Here is a 19,433-nt window from a genome sequence, read left to right as displayed (position 1 = left end):
ACAATGACCAGTTTGGTTCAGTTTGTAAGAACATGCTGTTCATTCAACAACCAGACATTGGTAAGAAAATATTCATTTTCGCATAAATTTTGTCTGACTTAGAAAATATTTGTTTGAACAGTTGAGCTAGTCTAAAGGGTTTTAACTTTCCAACTGCATAGACTTCATTTCCTGAGAGTAGATGCCTTCCTTTTCTCACCTTTTCTGGTGATAAACCAGTTTTATCTGCAACTTCTGTTATCCAAGTTTCTGTCACCAGTGCTGACTGGGGAAAGCCAAACCCTCGAAACGCTGTATTTGATGGCAAGTTTGTTTTGCAGGCATAAGCCCAGCATCTCAAGTTTGGAATCTTGTATGCATTGTCCATTTTTAATAAGGATACTGCTGCTACCTGTGGTAGGGGACAAACAGGTCTAGTTATTAAATGTCAGAACAGTGCTTCTTTCAAATTCACATTGAAATATTTCTCATCTCATATAGAGACCTTATTTTGAGACAATTAGCTTTAAAATTGGGTTTCTGACAATCACTGATAGTAAGAATACTCTTACACACATGCAGACTTTATTAATACATTTCTAATATAGCTATTAGTTTTCAGTTCTTTTTTGATATTCATAGAACACAGCCGATGTACTAGTAATTCGGTGCTGGTCACTAGTTAAGGATGTAGTCCATACTTAATTTTATGATTGATTTTGCTCCTACTTTGATATCAAAAGCCACACAGAACTAAAAATAGGCAGATTAGATTTAAAGCAATAGGAGCTGTGAAAGGAACTGATGAAAACATTCAGAATTATCACATCCTATGGAAATTCACAGTTCAGGTTTAGTTCCATCAGAAAGCATATGTACTGCAGTCTACGGTGTCTTCTGGTCCTTACATTTTCCTTCTAGAGATTTCACATTGCACAGAAACACAAGAAAAGGAAAATCCTGTATTAGAGACCTCAAATTAGGTTCTAGGAGTCAGTATCAAACTAAATAAATAAGTTTTTTAAAGTTTTGATGCCTCATGAAGTGGCCCCTGTCTCTCTTCAATGTTAAGTAGTTTTCTCAGAATGGCAAATTGAAGCCTGATTCCTACTGTCCCCACTGAGCTTTAAACAATAAACTTCAGAACATTTCTTCATAGAAACAACTGAAGAGAGTTTTGCTGTAATAACTGTGCGTATGAATAATGTCATATAATGCTACCTTTTCACTTGGGAAATGCAAGTCAAAAAGTTATTTGAGGAATAGAAAAAAAAAGTTTGTTCTAATCTTAGCGCAATCATAGAGTTAAAACATACTATTCATTCTTGAGTGAACAATAACTAAGTTAAGCATAGATTACTGGTATTCAACCCTCATGTTGAAGACCAGTCTTTATTACGATGAGCATCTAGTACCTTGGCTCTCCTGGGTGAGGCTCCCATAAAATAAGGTCCTCTCTAAAGAAAGGATAAATCCCAAAATACTGTCTTGGGAACACACAGATAAGTCACACTGGACCAGAAAGAAACATGGACTTTAAGTTTGGTAAAGCTTATAATTTTATTTCCAGTAAATGTATTTCTGCTTTTAAAAGCAGTGAATTATTAATGCTATACTAATAGAATCACACAGCTAGACCACTGGTTATCAATCTAATTAATTAGGTAGTGATGTTAGAGAGTTAGGCTGTTATCATATGTGCTATTCCAGCTGCAGCTGAGCTGGGTGGAAAGGTTAACCATTTGGTTATCACTGCCTCCCAGTTCTAGGTCCACCAGCTTCACTGTAACATTGTAGGACTTCATCTTAAGATGGTTCTGATATGTGATCCACATTAATGTACATGTTTTTAATAATGATTTTTTCTAACCCAGGTTATTTTTCAGAACCAGGTTAGTCAGCAATAGCATGGGCAGTTACACCAACAGATTTCAGAGGGCAGAAAATACACATAAGTGGGGCAATGACAAGCAGATGAGGGATAGCAACCTCAATAAATATTTCAGTTACAGCTAGAACAGACTATAAAAACACAAATAGCTAGTGACTGATATTAAAGCAAGCAACATTTTGTGCTTTGCAGACCTACAAGTGAGGAACTGAGGTATACAGCACAATAAATGCAAACCCAGTACACAAATGCATAGAGATAGTAACAGGACAACTACCACTATGAATTTTCTGAAGGCTAAGAAAGGTCTTCAAGCCTTGTAGACATAGAGCTTTATGGAGACACAAATACAGGTACTATGTATTTTAAAAGGAATACATTGATAGTTGACATGTTAATAACAGGAAAATAAGTCTGAAAAACCATTCATGAAGTGAATGCATGGGAAAATATCAAAAAGTATTATAGCGCTTCACTATATTGAATAAGGAAAAGTTACACCAGTTAGGTGTAGATTTTCCAACAACCCATAGTCCCTACATCAAAAGACCATATGATTAACAATACATGTGCAAGGGAATTTGGCCTTCATAATTTTCCAGCTAATGATTCCTCCATGTTATGAGATTTGTCAGCTTATAAAATCCTTACCAGGACAGATTCATCAGGGGTGCATCCTCCATTAATGTAATAATTGACATCCACAGCTCTGATCCTACCATCATTCATGAAGCCAACCTATAAGGAACAACCATAGCCTATTTAGATTTTGGCATTCATTCATTTCTTCAGTGCTTGTATATTTTGAAAATCAATGTAACCCACACAATTAGGCTTATACTGCACTATTAATTTCTGGGCAGCATTCACTGGAATTATAGAAGGGTGAGAGAGAAAGAAAGTATGTTCCTAAGATACTGGCTTTCCCACCTGTATAGACACAGCATATAATAAGCAACATGAGTCCACTGGGAAATGAAGACACAGGGAAGCCCAAAAGCTTCCTGTGTATTGCCTGACATGGTTGATAAGCGTGTCATCTAGGAGCGTTCACTGCAGGTAAAATCAAATCCCACTCTGACTGTAAGAATAGTGTCTGGCCAATGGAGTATATTATTAGCTTTTCTTTTTGAAGAAATGTTATCTTTATCTCACATCTCTCTTTTCACCTGTTGCCACTAATAGTTCCTGAACTCAACAAGAGCTATGACTCATTTTCAACTTTAGGGAAACATCTTATAAAATTTCTTTTACTTTACTTATGTAGATTGTTGTGTGATTTGGTATACTACTTACATAGAACTTGTTTAACATAACTTGCTTAGCATTAATAGCTGAATTTGCTGAAGGCTTAGGCTGCAAGCTGTGAACTGTCACCTAGATATGTTGAACTTTTTAACTAGTTAAGTAAAAGAAGGCCTCAGAGCTGGTTCAAGCCGGAAGATAAGGAAGCTACAATCACCAGTAGAAGATGCAACCTTAGAGGTAAGAAAAGAAACAGCCTGCCTAGAGACAGCGAAAGGACCCAATGAAGAACAGGAAGGCCCCGGACCCTTATATTACTATTGGTCTGAACTGTTGCGTAAGGGATGGGGAACTTTGATTGTAGGGGTATAATTGCCCAGGGATTTCTTTGTTCAGGGTCCCTCTTTGGACACAGCTGGATAGGCTCATTGATTCAAGGGAAACCTGGAGTTGAACCCTCTTATGGTGGCTGGCATGCGTAATCTCCATGACAAGTAGAGATGGAAGGGAAAGCAGAAATTGTCCTAATGAGTAGTTATGACTGATGACAGTGCATGAGCAGGGAAGAGATTAATTTCCTCCATAGGGTTAGTTCTCCTGTATGACACTGTTTCTATGAAAAACTAGCTGCTCCTCTGTGTGAACCGAACCATATGGATGGTTTAAAATAAACCTCTGCAGAAGAAGTCTCAGCTAGTTTAGCTTTCTGTTCCCAGAAGGAAAGACAGAAAAAGCTATAAGAGGAAAAGGACATGAAGGGACTAGAAAATAAAAGAAAACAAAATCCTGCAGAGATACAGGCAAAAGCAGAGAAAGGACTGCACAGCAACATGATTTTCTGGTTTCCTGGCTAGTAGTTTTGTTTTCAAGTTGAACCAATTATACTCATTTTCATTAATAGGACACATATTAAATAGTAACACTAACATACTTATTCACAGAATATGAACAGGCATTTTTTCACTGAATTCTTATGGCACTCACTTTATATTTACCAATAAAAGGATGTCGGCCACCAGTGATTAACATATCATCCCCTCGGCTCAGAATAAAGCGGACTGCTCTGCCAGTTCTAAATAAAAAAAAAGTCAAATTTCAGTCAAAATGAGATGTTGTTAACAAGATAGCTATTCATCATGTATGATGATCTAGCCATCCATATAAACACGCGTTTAGATCACACTTCACTTGAATAGGCTTAAAATTATGCTTAAATCTATGTCCAGAGTTCATATTTTTTGCATTTACAGTCATGTCTGAATTTTAATTTCATCTCTTGAAAGCCAACAAGCTAACTCAGTGCAAACTTCTTCTCAGGGAATTGTTATTTTAGTGTTAAGACTGAACTGTGTTAAGTGAGCTAACAGCAGTTCGCATTCATCTTTAAGCAAGAAATAATCACGTCTTAGCTATTCAGAATCATACTTAAAAATGGTGCCTTGACTAAAACCAGAACATGGATAATAATAAAAATAGGAAAACTATTTTACAAATGCAAATGCCATTTAAAAGAGTTACTTCTGAAAAAAATTAACTTCAGATGTAAAATAAAGTCTTAACAATAATAAAAAAATTGTTTAAACTACATAAAACATTATTTTTGGCATGGCCTGGTTAATCCAAAACACAGATAACATGCCCAAAAATAATCAAGAGCAGTTTGTAAAACAATGACAGTAGTAAAAAGAGAAATGTATTGAACTAATCACTCAGATTACAAGGCCATTTTCGCTAAGACAGGATGTAGCCTGATGTGCATTCTGCAGCAAACCAGTTATGCTTACAAAAGAGGTTACTATGCTCTGACAGCTAATTGCCAATATTGTCTGGCCAAATTTGGAGGGTGGGGAACGGAGCTTTATTAATGTACCTAGACTAATTCAGGCAGCATTAGCAAAAAAACCTCCACCTAATAGATTTCAGCTAATTTTGACTGAAAGGTCTTGGGGACTGAACCAGAACTATTTGTTCTTAGAAGCAATTCTACTCATGAACTCTTCCTTCTGCATTCTGCTGTGCCAGCAAAGTTCACATCTGGATGGCTAATGTCATGCTTCAAATCTACATACAAAGCCTCAGTAGTTAAGGACTGGTCCTTTTGAAATTCTCAATCATTTCAAGAATATTTCTAGCTTATACTAGCACCAATTTTTTCTTCAATTCCCATTACTGTAGTTGAGGCTAGAGCTGCTTAACATAAGTAGTCTAACAAAACAAAACAAATGCATTAACAGTCTTATAAAATGTGAACAGTCAGGATTTTACGACACTTTGGCTAGCAGCTTTGGGAAAGGAGAAAGCATTTTAGCCAATATGCAAAACTTTTTCACCCCGTTTTCTCTTCATATCCCCATACACACATATTGCACTTACTTTTTTGCTGCCACTGCAGCAACTGATGCCAGTAAGCCAGATTTCAGGAGTTTCCCACCAAAAGCTCCACCAACTCGTTTAACATGGCACATGATCCTGTTGGCTGGAACGCCTAAACTTGCAGCTACCATCTCCTGTAAAAATAGTTTTAATCTTTTATGCCAACTCAAACTAAGCCTAAAAGTGAGGTTATAAAAACCTTTTCTAGAAAAGGCTTCCATAGATGTTTCTTTTCCTTTTTTTTTTTTTTTTAAATAGGATGAAAATAATTTTTCCTTTACCTGAGGTTAAAAAGCAAGAAAAAGATACCAAAATCTCTACCATGGAGACTGTGAAAGGGCCATGGATAAAAGTGAAGAATAATACCCTTGGATTTCATTACCTAAACAGTAAGAAGCTTCAGGTATAGGAAAAAGGGATTAGGATACAGTTTTTATTATTTTTATTACAAAGATAATAGATTTTCTTTTTAATTCAAATAAACCAATTTTCTCTCTAATAATCTAAGGGCCTGCTAGTGTCAGGAATGTTCTTGCTTCAAATCATTTTCTCAAGCACAAAGTTCTTCACACTTCTTGGCTATTGGCAATATACTACTAAAAATGGAAATGATAAAAGGAGCTGAAGTGGTTTTTAAACACAAATGCCAGTATTGAGTCTGAAATAGTATCAGTTTCCCGCACCACAGCTATTGCTATGCAGACTATATGCTATGCAAGCCTTGCAGCATTTACCATCATGAAAATTATCAGAGAGCTGGAACATCTCTCCTGTGAAGAAAGACTGAGAGAGTTGCAGTTGTTCACATTGGAGAAGAGAAGGCTTCAGTGAGACCTTATTGTGGTCTTTCAATATATAAAGGGGGCTTATAAGAAACAGAGAAAGACTTTTTACAAAGGCCTGTACTGAAACTGAAAGATGGGAGATTTAAATTGGATATAAGGAAGAAATTTCTTACAGTGAGGGTGGTGAGACACCGGAACAGGTTGCCCAGAGAAGTTGTCGATGCCCCATCACTGGAAGTGTTCAAGGTCAAGTTGGATGGGGCTTTTAGAAACTTTGAGATCTAGTGAAAGATAACCCTGTCCATGGCAGGGGTGTTGGATTAGATGATCTTTAAAGGTTCATTCAAACCCAAACTATTCCATTATTATGATTCTGGTATGGAGCAGCAGTCTCACCTACAGCTATTAGAGTTGATTAAACCCTCAGCAGGCTCTGACTCTGCAGGGTGCTGATTGCTCCTGACCTCAATGGAAAGCTATTGGAGATGGAGGTGCCTCAGCACTCCACAGAGAGTTTTTCATGCCTACAATAGTGGGGCATGAGGTACTTTGATCAAAATGAAAAAAAGAGATGTTTACTTCCTCCTTATCCTCACAGTGTAGTGGTCAAGTGTTTATCAGGATATAGCAGTACTTCAAAGCAGATGTTGTATAATCCAGATGTGCATTTTTACGTTCCTACTGCTTCTGAATTGTTAAGATGGATTTGTAAACCAGACTTAAAAAGCTCTGTTGTCACAGGGTCAACCACTTTCTCTCAGAATGCTCTGTATTACCTGAATAACTGCTGGATGCTGTGTTGACACATACACATCCATTTCTTTATCCTCTCCTTTTGGAACAGCAAGCACACTCTGAGTCTCCATGTAGAAGTGTTCCTGTCCCCCAATGTGAATCTCCCCTGATTCAAAAAGAAAAAAACATATAATACTGAGGAAAAAAGACAGAAGAAATGAACCAGGAAAGAACTAACAGCCCATCATCATTTAAATTATGGTGATCAGTGTAAAATCTTCTGGTACTTCTTTTATGAAGGAGCAACATCTAAAATAAAAACACAGGTTAAACTCCTTGAAGGATTAAATTGGTCTTCTTCCAGTGACATCAACAGAACCTGATTAAGAGCAGAATAATATTGCCTACAAGTGGTGTCAACATTAAATAAAACAGGTAAATTAAACAAAGCATAGACATACTGGACCAGGTCAAGAAGGCAGCTACCAAGATGGTCAGAAAGCTGGACCACAGAATGTGTGAGAAGAGGCTTAGAGAACTGGATTTATTCATCCATAAGAAGAAAAGATTTAAGGGGAAATCTGGGTCTACAACCTCCTAATGAGAGGGTATAGAGAAGACGAAGCCAGACTGTTCTCAAAGATGCACAGTGGAAGGGTAAGAAACAACAAACACAAGCAATTCCAACTTGATACAAGAAAAAAAAAAAAATCACCACAAAAGTGTTCAAACACTAGAAGAGGTCCCTATAGAGGGTGTGGAATCTCCATCTTTGGAGATACTCTAAACATGAGTGGACATGGCCCTTAGTAACCTGAACTAACTGGACCTGCTCTACGCAGGAGGTTGGACTATATGACCCCCTTCCAACCTAGTTATTCTGCGATTCCGTTTCAAGGACAGAGCATGCAGAAAGCTTGAATGCAGTGGCAGGATCACAAGACCACTAGGTTTAATCACACCTTCTTCTAGGTGACTTTTCTCAGGCCCAATGGCTGTATGGAAAAAAGGTAGAACTGGGACTTGAAGAACAGACAGACAAACCCAAATACTGACAACAACTTCTCACCAAATATATTCTGCAGTTTACCTTCAATTATATTATCAACAGTTTCAAATGCCTGATCAACATTTCCTTGTTCTAGTTTTCTTTTGGGCTCAAAGAATGAGTTGTGCTTTATAGCTTCCTGCAGTGGAGAAAAAGAGAAATAGTTTTTCAAACTATTTTAAAGATTCAATAAACAACTGTATCTCATCGTTTTACTGTCATTTTTGGTAAGTTTGTGCATTCAGATCCAGCAATTCTTTCCTGCTGTATCTCGTGTTACTGATGATAGCAGTTTCTGAAGGAAATGCATTCAGTTTATTCAACCTGCTCTTCACTCTCATACATCTAACAGCCAGCATAAGTCCATCTCCCCTACAACCGCCACATCACATTTCTAGTATGTTCTATATCCCTAACATCTTTCCCCTCACATTCCCCCCACACTTCCTACATCTCCAGCCTAACTTTGCTGGCTTGATAGCTGGACAACAGATAAAAATGCTACAGATGATCAAGAGCTGACTGTTCAGCCAATATACACATGCTGATTGACCAGCTGATAGCTACCAAAAGAATTACAAACAACCAGCATGCTCATTGACTTTCCTCACCAGAAACATTAAAAGAGTTCTTCTTTCATACACTTATGTTTGTTCTTATGAAATTTGTGGGACCTTAATACTTCTGAGACTGTTGCCTATCTACCACCAGTGGTCAAAATTAGCCAAAGGGTTGAAACTTTTTTTTATGGAGAGACTGACAGACTGGTTAATTGTATATTCATATTCACCCTTTTCCCTTAGAAAATCATGTTTAAAAAGCAAATGAAAAGTATGAACTGCTGCCTCCGTTAATTAAACAGATAAACTAATAAAAAAGCAAGAGAAACTATTAGTACCTCAATTGTTAAGATCACTGGTTCCAGCACTTCATACTCTATCTTCACTTTTGCAGCTGCTTGTTTAGCATGAACATCTGAATCTGCGACCACAGCGCAGACAATCTGACCAACACAGATCACCTGTAAAATACACATCACTTAATAGAACAGAGGATTCAAATGATTACCATACATGATGCTGCTATTCTTCTCCTGTGTAACCACTCTTCATGTTTCCTTTTTAGAATTCTGTTCTGATGTAGGACTTTTGTATTTTTTAGATCATCCATGAAGTGAACAAATTATTAGAAATACCAGTATAACTGGTGAATCAAGGAAAATACAGTACTAGAAAATGAGTAATAGGAGCTGAACTTCCAATGAAACATACTCTCCCAACAACACAGATGGTTTTGTGAAGTTTACTCTGTATTCTTCTGATTTATATATCTTTCTCTAGGCAGAATATAAAACATATGAAGTAAAACTTCATTATAAAAGGCTGAAGAAAAACAGTAAAAAAGAAGAAATTAAGTTAAAAAAAAGATTATAGTTGTACCTTATTTCTTGCAAATACAATCTCTGGATCATCAGAATAGTAGAACTCATTTGTAGCTGGTACATCATGAGCTGATATGACATCGAACACACCTGGTACTTTTAGAGCCTCTGAGGTATCTATAGAGCTGATTGGGATATGGGAAGAGAGAAATGCAATTCATTAGTTTTACAAAGCATTGCACAGAGCAAGAGAACAAATACAGATGTACGTTTGTTGTACTGCCGGGATCTGCTCATAGGTTCAGACATGTCTTTTCCTTCTATCTCTGCTATGCAAAGAAGTGCAGGTTAAAAAGCACGTTAGTAGAATTTTAAATTCTACTAACCTGCTTCATTTCTAGGAAATACTCTAGATGCAACAGGGAAATAATTGGCCCATTAGACTGCCTGAACTGCACTGATTTAATAAAAATCTCTGCACAATGATGATGCTACAATTGCAACCTCCTAAGACATCACAGCCTACTACACAGATACAAATAACCACCTGCAAATGGAGGGTTCATGTAAAGAATTAAAATAGAAATGGCAAGACCAGTATAAATGAAGAATGAATGGGAATGTATGGGTGTAGAAGGATCAGAAAAAACAGCAGAAGGTCTGTAAGAATGGTATGTTTTAGCAGGTCACCATGCTCACACCACATCTACAGGAATCTACTCTGAATACCCACATCAGAAGACAAAGGAGTGAATAAATCCTACTGACTCAGAGATGGGGGTAATGTCAGCTCCTTGATGGTACCAAAAAAATGCAGATCCAAACCCAGCATACTATCTCCAAACTAAGCGAGGAAGTATGACACAGACTCTATAGGTAGAAGCCCCAGTCCTCTCTAATTAATCCTGACCAGACCACCTGAATACATGTTTTCATGTGTGAATGCTGGGCAGACAACTTTGATGTGTTTATTTTGGTGAATGTTGAACAAATTGCTAGAATAGATGTAACTTTGCAGCCAGAAAACACAAAAGAAAACAGTTTTCTTTCAAAATAAAATCTTTTTCCCATCTTCCTCTCCTATAGCCTCATATGAGCTTTCCTCAGATACACTTACACAATCTTAGCATGAGCTCTGGAACTAGTGACGACAGCCAGGAAGAGCTCCCCATCCACAGAAGGAAGGTCATCAATGTAAACTGCTTCACCAGTGGCATGCTTAATTCCAGACTGGTGCATAATGGGCCGTCCTACAGGATCCTGGGGAGATTGGTCCGGCTCTATGTCCTGTACAGTCAAAAATACACCCCCCATTTCCCCCAAAGAGTTAAAATAAGAATAGTCATGTTATTCTTATAGCAATCAAAGTCAGATGAAGGAACAGCTGTTCATATTATCATCTTCTGGTTCAATATTGAAAACAGATGTGTTGCAGGACCTGCCTGCTGCTCTCAGGGATTTCTTCAATTTCTTAAGGAGCCTTTCAAACCCCTTGCACAGGTGTGTCTATTTGGATTTTTTTCCTTAAATATTTACAGCAAAGTGATACAAACAGCACTTCTTTTTCAGAAGGACAGTTTCCTCTCTTACTGATTGGTGTTATGAAGCTTTGATAAATTTCTGAATTATTCTTGCAAGATTCTGCTCTGTATTTTACCAGTGCCTAGTGTTGTACGCTGAGCTGTTTGCAGTGATTTCTAGGATTTGTCTCCCTTGTTGAACGATTGCAAGTGATCAATGCAAATCAGTGAGAAATTGTTTAAATATTTCCTTCCCAATTTTATTTCCTTGCACCTGTGGATGAATTTCATATCTTAGTAACATTGTTTTGCTAAATTTTTCCTGAAATTTAGTTCAGTGTTGCCAGTTAATTCTGCCACACCAACTAATTGTTGCCAACTTCCAGACACTTTTCCGATTTCTGGGTCAGTGTTCACACTAACCTATTTTGTCTTCTACATTTAGAACTACTTAATTGCTCACAACTCAAAACCTTGTTTCTTCCATAGCTTCCAGTACACAAGTGTTCTGGCTACACATTTCTACCTCCTGTACTGTTAGCCCAAGGCCAAGAACAGACATTGTTTACTTGACCGCCTAATGTTGCTCAAATGGCTGCCTCAGACAAACCATCTAAACTTTTCTACTAACAGAATCACTAGGTATTTAACATTCTTCCCCGCACTTCCAATTTAAAAAGCTTAATAATGTTCAGATGAAGAAATACAGACAAAAGATACAGACTTGCAAAAGTTAGACAGAAATTTAAAAGTGAAAAACCAGATTTTTCTGGGTTTCTAAATTTCTGTTGCTCAGTGCCAACTGAGCTGAAAAACAAATTGTTTCCATTTCTGTTGTTTAGTCACTTTTTTGCAGCTGGGGAATAAACTGCTGAAAGTCCTAAAGAACTAGTTCCTTTTATCCTGGCCCCTTTCATTAGTCCGTAGTGTTTTTCTTTTGATGCTAGCCCTGAAGGAAGCTGAAGATAACAACTTGAACAAATTTAAAGCTAAAATGTTATTCTAAGAATATCTAAAAATAAAAAAAAAAAAGAAAATAAAAGGGAAAAAAATCGATGTTTACCTACGTTTCACTTAAATTTTCTTTAGGTTTTCAAAAACGTGAGGTTTTTACTTGTGTAGGAGTTCCCATCGTGATCTAGTCACACGGACAAGATCGGAATATCCAAAAGGTGTTCTTTGCTGCCCTCTACTGCTGACTTCTCCTTGAATATGTTAATTTGATCAGAGAGCCATCACCAACTCCATCTTGATTCCTAAATCTACAGTAAGACCTAAGAACCCTCTGAGATCTTAAGAAAAGTGTATCATGAGACAAGAATACTGGAGTGATAGCTATAGACTTAGGCTTTCCAATCTTTCTTATTTTCTTCTATCTTTTTCCCAACTGGGTTGCACACTGCAATATACCACATTTAAACAGTCTGACAATGGAGTTTGTTCAGCATATTTACCTTTTGAGAACTGTTTAGAAGAAGTGAATATAGCAATACGAGTCTATTTTTACAGACAAGCTTTTTCTAATTGAGATACAGTTAAAATCAACCACTAAGAGCCTGTTGCCTTTAATCTTTTGGAAAAGGGTCATGCTTGAACCATGACTTTTTAGCAAGTCTTATAAAGCACTGAACAATCATAGAATAATCACTCGCCTGGTATATTTGGATACTCTGGGGCATTTTGGTTTTGAAATCTTGTAGGACGCTCCCATATTCCACAGGTATGCCAGGATAGTGGTAAGGATCCTGAAAAGGAAGTGGACTACTATTAAAACTCACATTTTGAACATTCCGATTAAAAAAGCTACCAAACAAAATCACTAAATACAAACTCTTTATACAGGAAATTCCTTCAAGACTCTCACAAGCTAGAAAGGCTCTAAAATAACCATTTTAAAACAATGTAGAATTTTGAGATTTCACTAATTAATATTTAAAAATATATTGGATTCAACAAATATGTTTGTTGAAAGTAAGCAACATAAAGCAGGGATAGTCAGAAGAGCTTTATTCTGGGGTCTGATCAAAACTGGCACTGAACTACTCCTGGTAATAGCAAATTACCTAGGAAAGAGCTCAAAGTTACTCAGAAGAAAAAGGCAAAAGGGCTATTTTTCCTCATAAGAACAGATTTAAGACAAAAATAAGTAAATTACACCTAGAATGTATTAGGAAGTGAAATTTTAGAGCCCTCCTCTGCGAGTCAACAACTCATACAAGAAGGAGGGTTGGTTTAACACCTGCAGTTGCTTTCCAAAGCTTTTATTTCTATTCTGTCTATTTATGACTTGAAGTACAGCCAGATGGAGTAAGACCTTATGTGTGTTTTCTTTGGGCCTGGAGCTCAATACTGATATATTGCTGCATTAACATTGCTCAATTTTTTTAAAGCCTAATGTCCAAGTTAAAGATATCTGAGCACCTAAAAGTTAAATGAGCATGTCTCCATCAATCTCTTTGGGAGTTAAGCACTTACATTCTTCTGTAGATCTGAACCCCAAAGACAATATTTAGCATATTGTACAAACTGCAAGCACCAACAAGTAGAATAAAACCCTTTCATTTGCTTGCACAAAAGCAGACATGGAGAAGTAATTTACCGTTGTCTTTAATGACTGCAGTACTTCCAGGAAAAATCTGTAGAAGAAACTGATTATCAAAGTTTTCTTATAGTCTACTTTTTCACCACTGGCTGAGCCTGGAACAGCAATTTCTTTAAGAATTAGTCTGCAAGCTTCATCCAACGTTTGTTCATTCCAGTGTCTGTCAGGAAGAATAATACATACAATCAGACCAGGACTCAAAAAAATAACTACAAATTGCAGTAATGCATTTGTACCATGAACCACAGGCATAATCCTTCCCACAATGAAGCCAAAATATTGATTTTAATAATGGTCTGCAATTTTGAAAAGTGTAGGTCAATGTTTCCCACTGAAGTGAGCTCCCTTAAATCTATGGAATTGAGTGCCATGCCAACGTTTTTATAATAATAAATAAAACCTATTACAGCTTTAAAGCTGATTTAACTGTCTCACTATTCTGCAGATCCTGTCCTATATTTGAAGACAAGTGGATAATGATATTGACGCAAACTATAGATGCTTTCAAAGGATCTGATTAGTGATGGATAGTTGCAACATTTTCTGAACGGCTGTCTCCTTGAAGTATCTCAACACAGTTCATTTTCCACACAACCCTGGATATCAAAATACAAATCTTTTAGAATAAATTTAATCATGTGGAGCAGCAAAAAATAATGAGTACTTCAACTACTGAAATAGTTGCACATTAAATGGTAAAACAGCCCAGCAGGGCTCCGTTTAGATAAATGGTTTCATACTGTTTGAATTATTTGTAATTTTTTTCCTCCAATGTTTGGAAAGATGCTGCAAACTGGGAGGGAATGTCAGGGATTAAGTCCAGAGATTGTTATGATCTTGTGGATGCAGAGATATTGAAAAGGTTAAGGTTTGACTTGTGCTCCTAAGTTTATTGGGCACATATGAAGTTCTCAAACATTTTATCTATTGGAGCCAAAGTGAAGGACTAAAGAACCCTGATACCAGAGGATTATCAAACCTACGGGAATCAGGTATCATTTACCACTGCTTGGGTTCAGGTGCACAACTGACTATGTATACCTCATCCACCTATCTCACAGCTCATGTCTCATACCTCTCTGAATACTTCACAGTGGAGTTGCACCCATGTGCAGACTCCAAAGTGTAACCATTCTGAAAAGTCATTATTAAGGTTTGAACAGACCATTCACTTGAATGTATCAGCCAGGCAAGAGAAATCCTTCATGCTCTAAAGAAGTACACCCAAGCTCTCAAAGTCTCTTCATTCAGAGATATAGAGAAGGCAGGGAAATTGTACCTTCCAGTAAGTGCTGAACAGGTTTGTTTTGCACAGACTGTGGTCGAGGCAGCACCTCCATAGAAAATGCTTAAATCCTTTATTATGTCTGTACCTTCTTCAAAAAGGACTCTCATACCAGCATTGGTTATTGAGAGAGCATTTTCCCGTCTTGGTGCTTGTCGAAATGCACAGACATACTCCCCCTAAGCAAGATTAGACAGAAGTGCAGACATGTAAATATCTGAAAGTAAAATTTGTTATTGCACTAAGTGAAGCAAGAGAATAAAAAATGAAGAGCACAAATTGAACTTCCTGAGCATTCAAGACCATACACTCCCTTCTCTTCACCTTTCAGTAGCTTTACCATCTTTGATTTTCTAGCAGCCCATACCAATTCTCTGCATCTACCATCATCTACACAGTTCACATGACCTAGACTTCTTCATGGTAGATAGCTGGAAGACAGGGATCTTATGGAGTGGAGCTGCATTTTTAACAGGAACAAAAGCTTACCGGCTTCAAAGTGTTGCCAAGCTTCAGTACTCAGATAACATGACCCATAATTCTAAGATCCTGTTACTCAGTTCAGCAACATTTATGGAAGGACCATGCACATGTCCAATATTACCTCATTTTAAGAAAAATCCTCAAGAGATGACAATGCTATACCTGCTTGATGCCAACCATATCACAGATAAGCAGCCTGCTTTGGTTAGGATTATGGCAGCTTGTCCAAGACCCCATTCTGTATGGGGTCTAGATAATTGCTATTGCCCTCATCATTTTAGGGTAAACTTCTGTCTGAATATCACTCTTTATATATCACCAGCTACCTGCTAAGTTGTGTACTTTGGCTGAAACTGGGAAATAGTATGGCACTGACAGGGTCAAATGAAGGGAATTCAGAAAGTGAGTAGTAATAGTGTTACTTTAAACACAAGGATTATGCCCCCCACCTGCTCTTTATTTAATAGTCTTTAACTCTGCATAAAGCAAACCTAAACAAACTAGTAACTTACCTTCCTAGAATGAGGAATATGGACAGAGACTAAGATCTCTTCTGGTGTAATGGTATTGTTACCAACTCCTGCAAAAATATCACTCAAAGGAATCCGTCGCTTTTTTCCTAAAACAAATAAATAAATAAATAAATAAATAAAAAATCCCAAATCCAGAAACCTCTGTACAATTGTGCAATTAACATTTATCAAACATATTTTAATTGGCAAGAAATACCTGCAGCCTTCCTGAGTGGGTAATAACTACAGTGTTTTCCTAACAAATTCTTAGTGGCATGCTGTATAAATAAAAATGAGTGCTCCATCTTCCATAGTGTCATCACACCGGAGTCCTAAGAAAGCGCCCAGAGATCAATCCTCATTCTATAATCCTCCCTTCTGATGCTGCCACAGTGCTCCCATCCCCACTCCTATTAATCTGTTCCAAATCTCCTCACTGCTGTCATCGTTACCTTTCTTTCTAAAACATAAATAATTAGGAAGAAAACTGAATGGGAGAGAACTGCTGCAAGTTGGAAAACAAAAACAATTTTTGTGTTTGTGGGGTTGTGTGTTTGTTTTCACTGTTCAGGGATTTTGAACATTTCTAGGAGTCCAGAAGAGAATAAACACTATTGCCTTTTCCTTTCTCTTTTTGGTAGATTATTCTAAAAGTGATCATGTTTGATATTCTATGATACGTACTATTAAAGGTGGAATTTTCAAAAGGAAAAAGGACAAAATTCTGCAAGGAACCTGAATCTATAAAAGCTATTTGAATACTTAAACTTCATCTATGTTACATCAGGTTTGCCAATATCGCTGATCAGCTAAGCTAGCAAGCCTTCTGGAAATGCAATATTTTAACACATATAATTGATGTTATGAATTGGCTCAAAGTGTTTTGTTGGTAGAACTGCAACTGTACTAGTAACACAATTGTCAAGTAGCATCATTGTTCTGCAAGAACAGAGGCATGATCATTGTACAGGAAATTCACAGTGATTCACCAGTGTGGAATTTAACCATGTGTTTGACAGATGAAGTCAAAGGGGATTTTTTACTAGTCTTCTGTGACTTTTCACATGCCGCCTAAGGGGTTCAACGCATTTTTAAGTAAATGATTTCTTATGACTAGACACTATTTATCTTGCAGTAGCCCTGACCTATCACAAGACTTTCTATAACACGGTAATCTTCTGTGTCATTTTTAAAAGGTTCACATATTAGAATACTCCCATCGCATTCAATGAATATTGTTAATCACATTCCTGAACAATGAACTTTACAGCAAGGTTATTTTCTTCATGTTTTTCATGTTATGTGTGATGATGACACTGTAACCTGTTCATCCTAGGATATAATCTAGCATTAAAATTGCATTTCTCAGATATAACTCGTGTGACAGCAAAACTTTAGTAAAGGAGTTTTATTTTGATAAAATCTGAATCTCAAAAATAGCACTGTTAAGAATAGCAGCACTGGTGTTTTCTGGATTTTTGCCTTTGCAGTTCCATCCACAATGTTCTTGGTTTACATACATAAAGATTATTGTATAATCCCACCTGCGATAGGGCAATAATGCACCCTACGAAGGTGCATTTTCTCTTACACTGTGATCTAAGATAAATACTAAAAACTAATAGTGCTTCTGCAATCTCCTTTCCTTGAACAATCCACTTTTCCTATGTTTCACTGACTACTATTTGGTAAAGACAACCTGTCTGACAGGTCTTTTGCCCCACAATGTCAAACTATGACGGAAGAATTCATAGAAATCACACAGCATAAGTTTTTAAGCATCTGTTCCAACGAATCCTGGCTCAGAAACAACCCCTTAAAGAATGTGTATGTCAGGGTATTAGGTGGTCTGAAACGGCAACATCCACTCTGTCTGGATCAAGGGCGAAAAGGGGACAAGCCATCCAGAAGAGAGAGCATGCAATTCCAGGCCACCAGATAGCTCCTGTTTACTAATAAGTTTCATCAAGGTAAGGTAGAGTACAAGAAAAGGAAAGCAACAGGGAGAGGGGAGTATATATACAGCAATGAAAGGAAATGAGCATAGAAAAAGGTGCTTGACTAGGAACTCCTGTATCAAAAGTACCTGTGAGGAACAAGAAGCCAGAGATCTTCTGAGGGCGAGAGGGTGATTTTAAACCAGTGGCAAAGGATCAATTACAGGAAAAAAAACCAAAACAAAACAGGGGGGTGGGGTGGTAATATACAGCTACTCAAATTGTGAGGTTTTAAGAGTGCTCATAGTAATTCGCTGACTACAGAAGTACACGTGATCTGGTTGGTCTGAATGCTTACCCTTCACAAGAGAAGCTTTGACACGTTCTACTTTTGCCAACTGCTTCTCTTGCAGATGAGAGTGGGAAAAGGGTTCCTTAACAAATTCCTACCTGTTGTTATTTCCTCTCTACCCCATAAAATAGGATCCTGTACCTCTGGCACTATTACAGAGACAGGCTATGTCCTCTTACCTCTTGAAGCCAGACTGAGCACACAATTGCTGGCTGCCAGAACCGGATTCAGGTCTGAGGTGGATTTTCTACTTATGATGTTTCCACCTAATGACTTGAAAAAAAGAAATTTATGTAGGCTTTCTCCATCACCTTCACATTTTTATGTTAAGTGACAATATAACATGCAGACAATATATAAAATTATACATACTGAAGCTCAAAAAAAGATGATAGAAAATTCACTGCTATCAACAGAAATAAAAATACAAGTTTTACACACACTCAGGAGCAATTTCACATTTGTTACAAACATTACTGCAAGTAATGCACAACATACAGCAACATTTCTTATCTGTTCTCCACCCAGAGTTCTTAGTTGTTTCAAGACAGCACAGAAAACCTTTGTCTTCTCTTCAGGGAACTCTGAGATCGCATTTGTCAAAACATCTTTGGCTACAGAGAGGCTGCAGGCAGCTCCCAGAGTTAAACCTGTAAGCAAAAGATTATGAAAGTGTGATGTGCACATTGTTTTATTGCCTAGGTATTAAGCTATATTCTGATCTGTTCCAGCAGACTAGAGGGAGGACTGCTCATGTAGAACAGAGACAGATATAAGGGGAGAGGCCTTTGCATATTACAGGGGCTGTGACCTTTCGTTTCAGGAGACTGAGGGTAAAATTTCATGAAATGATGAAATTGAGCTTATAGCTCACCACTTCTACTGTAAGGGAAATCCCTTCTCTGCTTCCAGCTGTCCATTGTAACTGCTTATCTTGCACCAACTTTGAGTAAATGTTTAGGTAACAATTCACTCAAAGGTGAGCCAGCTTCAAAATGCTTTCAACAGGCTCTTCCTACTTTTAAACATGATTTTCATCATAATTTGACCTTGCTTTGCATATGTACATTCTAGCTATTCTCCTACGGTATGGGTTGGTAGATTCTACAAAAAACCTCAAACAGTCCTAACACTGAATACTGTATTCTTTTTCCCACTAAAAAGACAACTGATAACTATATGCATTTATTTGAGTAGTTAGAATTTTAAGTTTATTCTTTTAAAAAACACCTATATTGTAAAAACGAAAACAGCACCTTTCTATTCAAAATTATTAATACATTTCATGTAACGTATGAATGTTTT

The 19,433-nt window shown here is 37.3% G+C and overlaps 1 protein-coding gene across 1 annotated transcript in view; it reads right to left on the bottom strand.

The window, feature by feature from the left end:
- The window catches only part of AOX1 (aldehyde oxidase 1), a 42,637-nt gene that overhangs the window by 10,970 nt on the left and 12,234 nt on the right, over window positions 1-19,433 (bottom strand). Inside the window, exons 13-27 of the mRNA XM_030485608.1 lie at window positions 18,627-18,778; window positions 18,308-18,401; window positions 15,840-15,946; window positions 14,839-15,023; window positions 13,557-13,719; window positions 12,610-12,702; window positions 10,555-10,724; window positions 9,496-9,622; window positions 8,955-9,077; window positions 8,099-8,195; window positions 7,050-7,174; window positions 5,489-5,622; window positions 4,100-4,187; window positions 2,522-2,608; window positions 200-391 (exon numbers count right to left, since the gene is read on the bottom strand). Of these exons, the coding sequence (XP_030341468.1) occupies window positions 200-391; window positions 2,522-2,608; window positions 4,100-4,187; window positions 5,489-5,622; window positions 7,050-7,174; window positions 8,099-8,195; window positions 8,955-9,077; window positions 9,496-9,622; window positions 10,555-10,724; window positions 12,610-12,702; window positions 13,557-13,719; window positions 14,839-15,023; window positions 15,840-15,946; window positions 18,308-18,401; window positions 18,627-18,778 (1,937 nt within the window). The remainder of the gene's footprint in view (window positions 1-199; window positions 392-2,521; window positions 2,609-4,099; window positions 4,188-5,488; window positions 5,623-7,049; window positions 7,175-8,098; window positions 8,196-8,954; window positions 9,078-9,495; window positions 9,623-10,554; window positions 10,725-12,609; window positions 12,703-13,556; window positions 13,720-14,838; window positions 15,024-15,839; window positions 15,947-18,307; window positions 18,402-18,626; window positions 18,779-19,433) is intronic.

The sequence above is a fragment of the Strigops habroptila genome, chromosome 5, assembly GCF_004027225.2.
Source record: "Strigops habroptila isolate Jane chromosome 5, bStrHab1.2.pri, whole genome shotgun sequence".
Taxonomy (NCBI): Eukaryota; Metazoa; Chordata; class Aves; order Psittaciformes; family Psittacidae; genus Strigops; species Strigops habroptila.
This window is presented reverse-complemented; position numbering and strand designations above follow the sequence as displayed.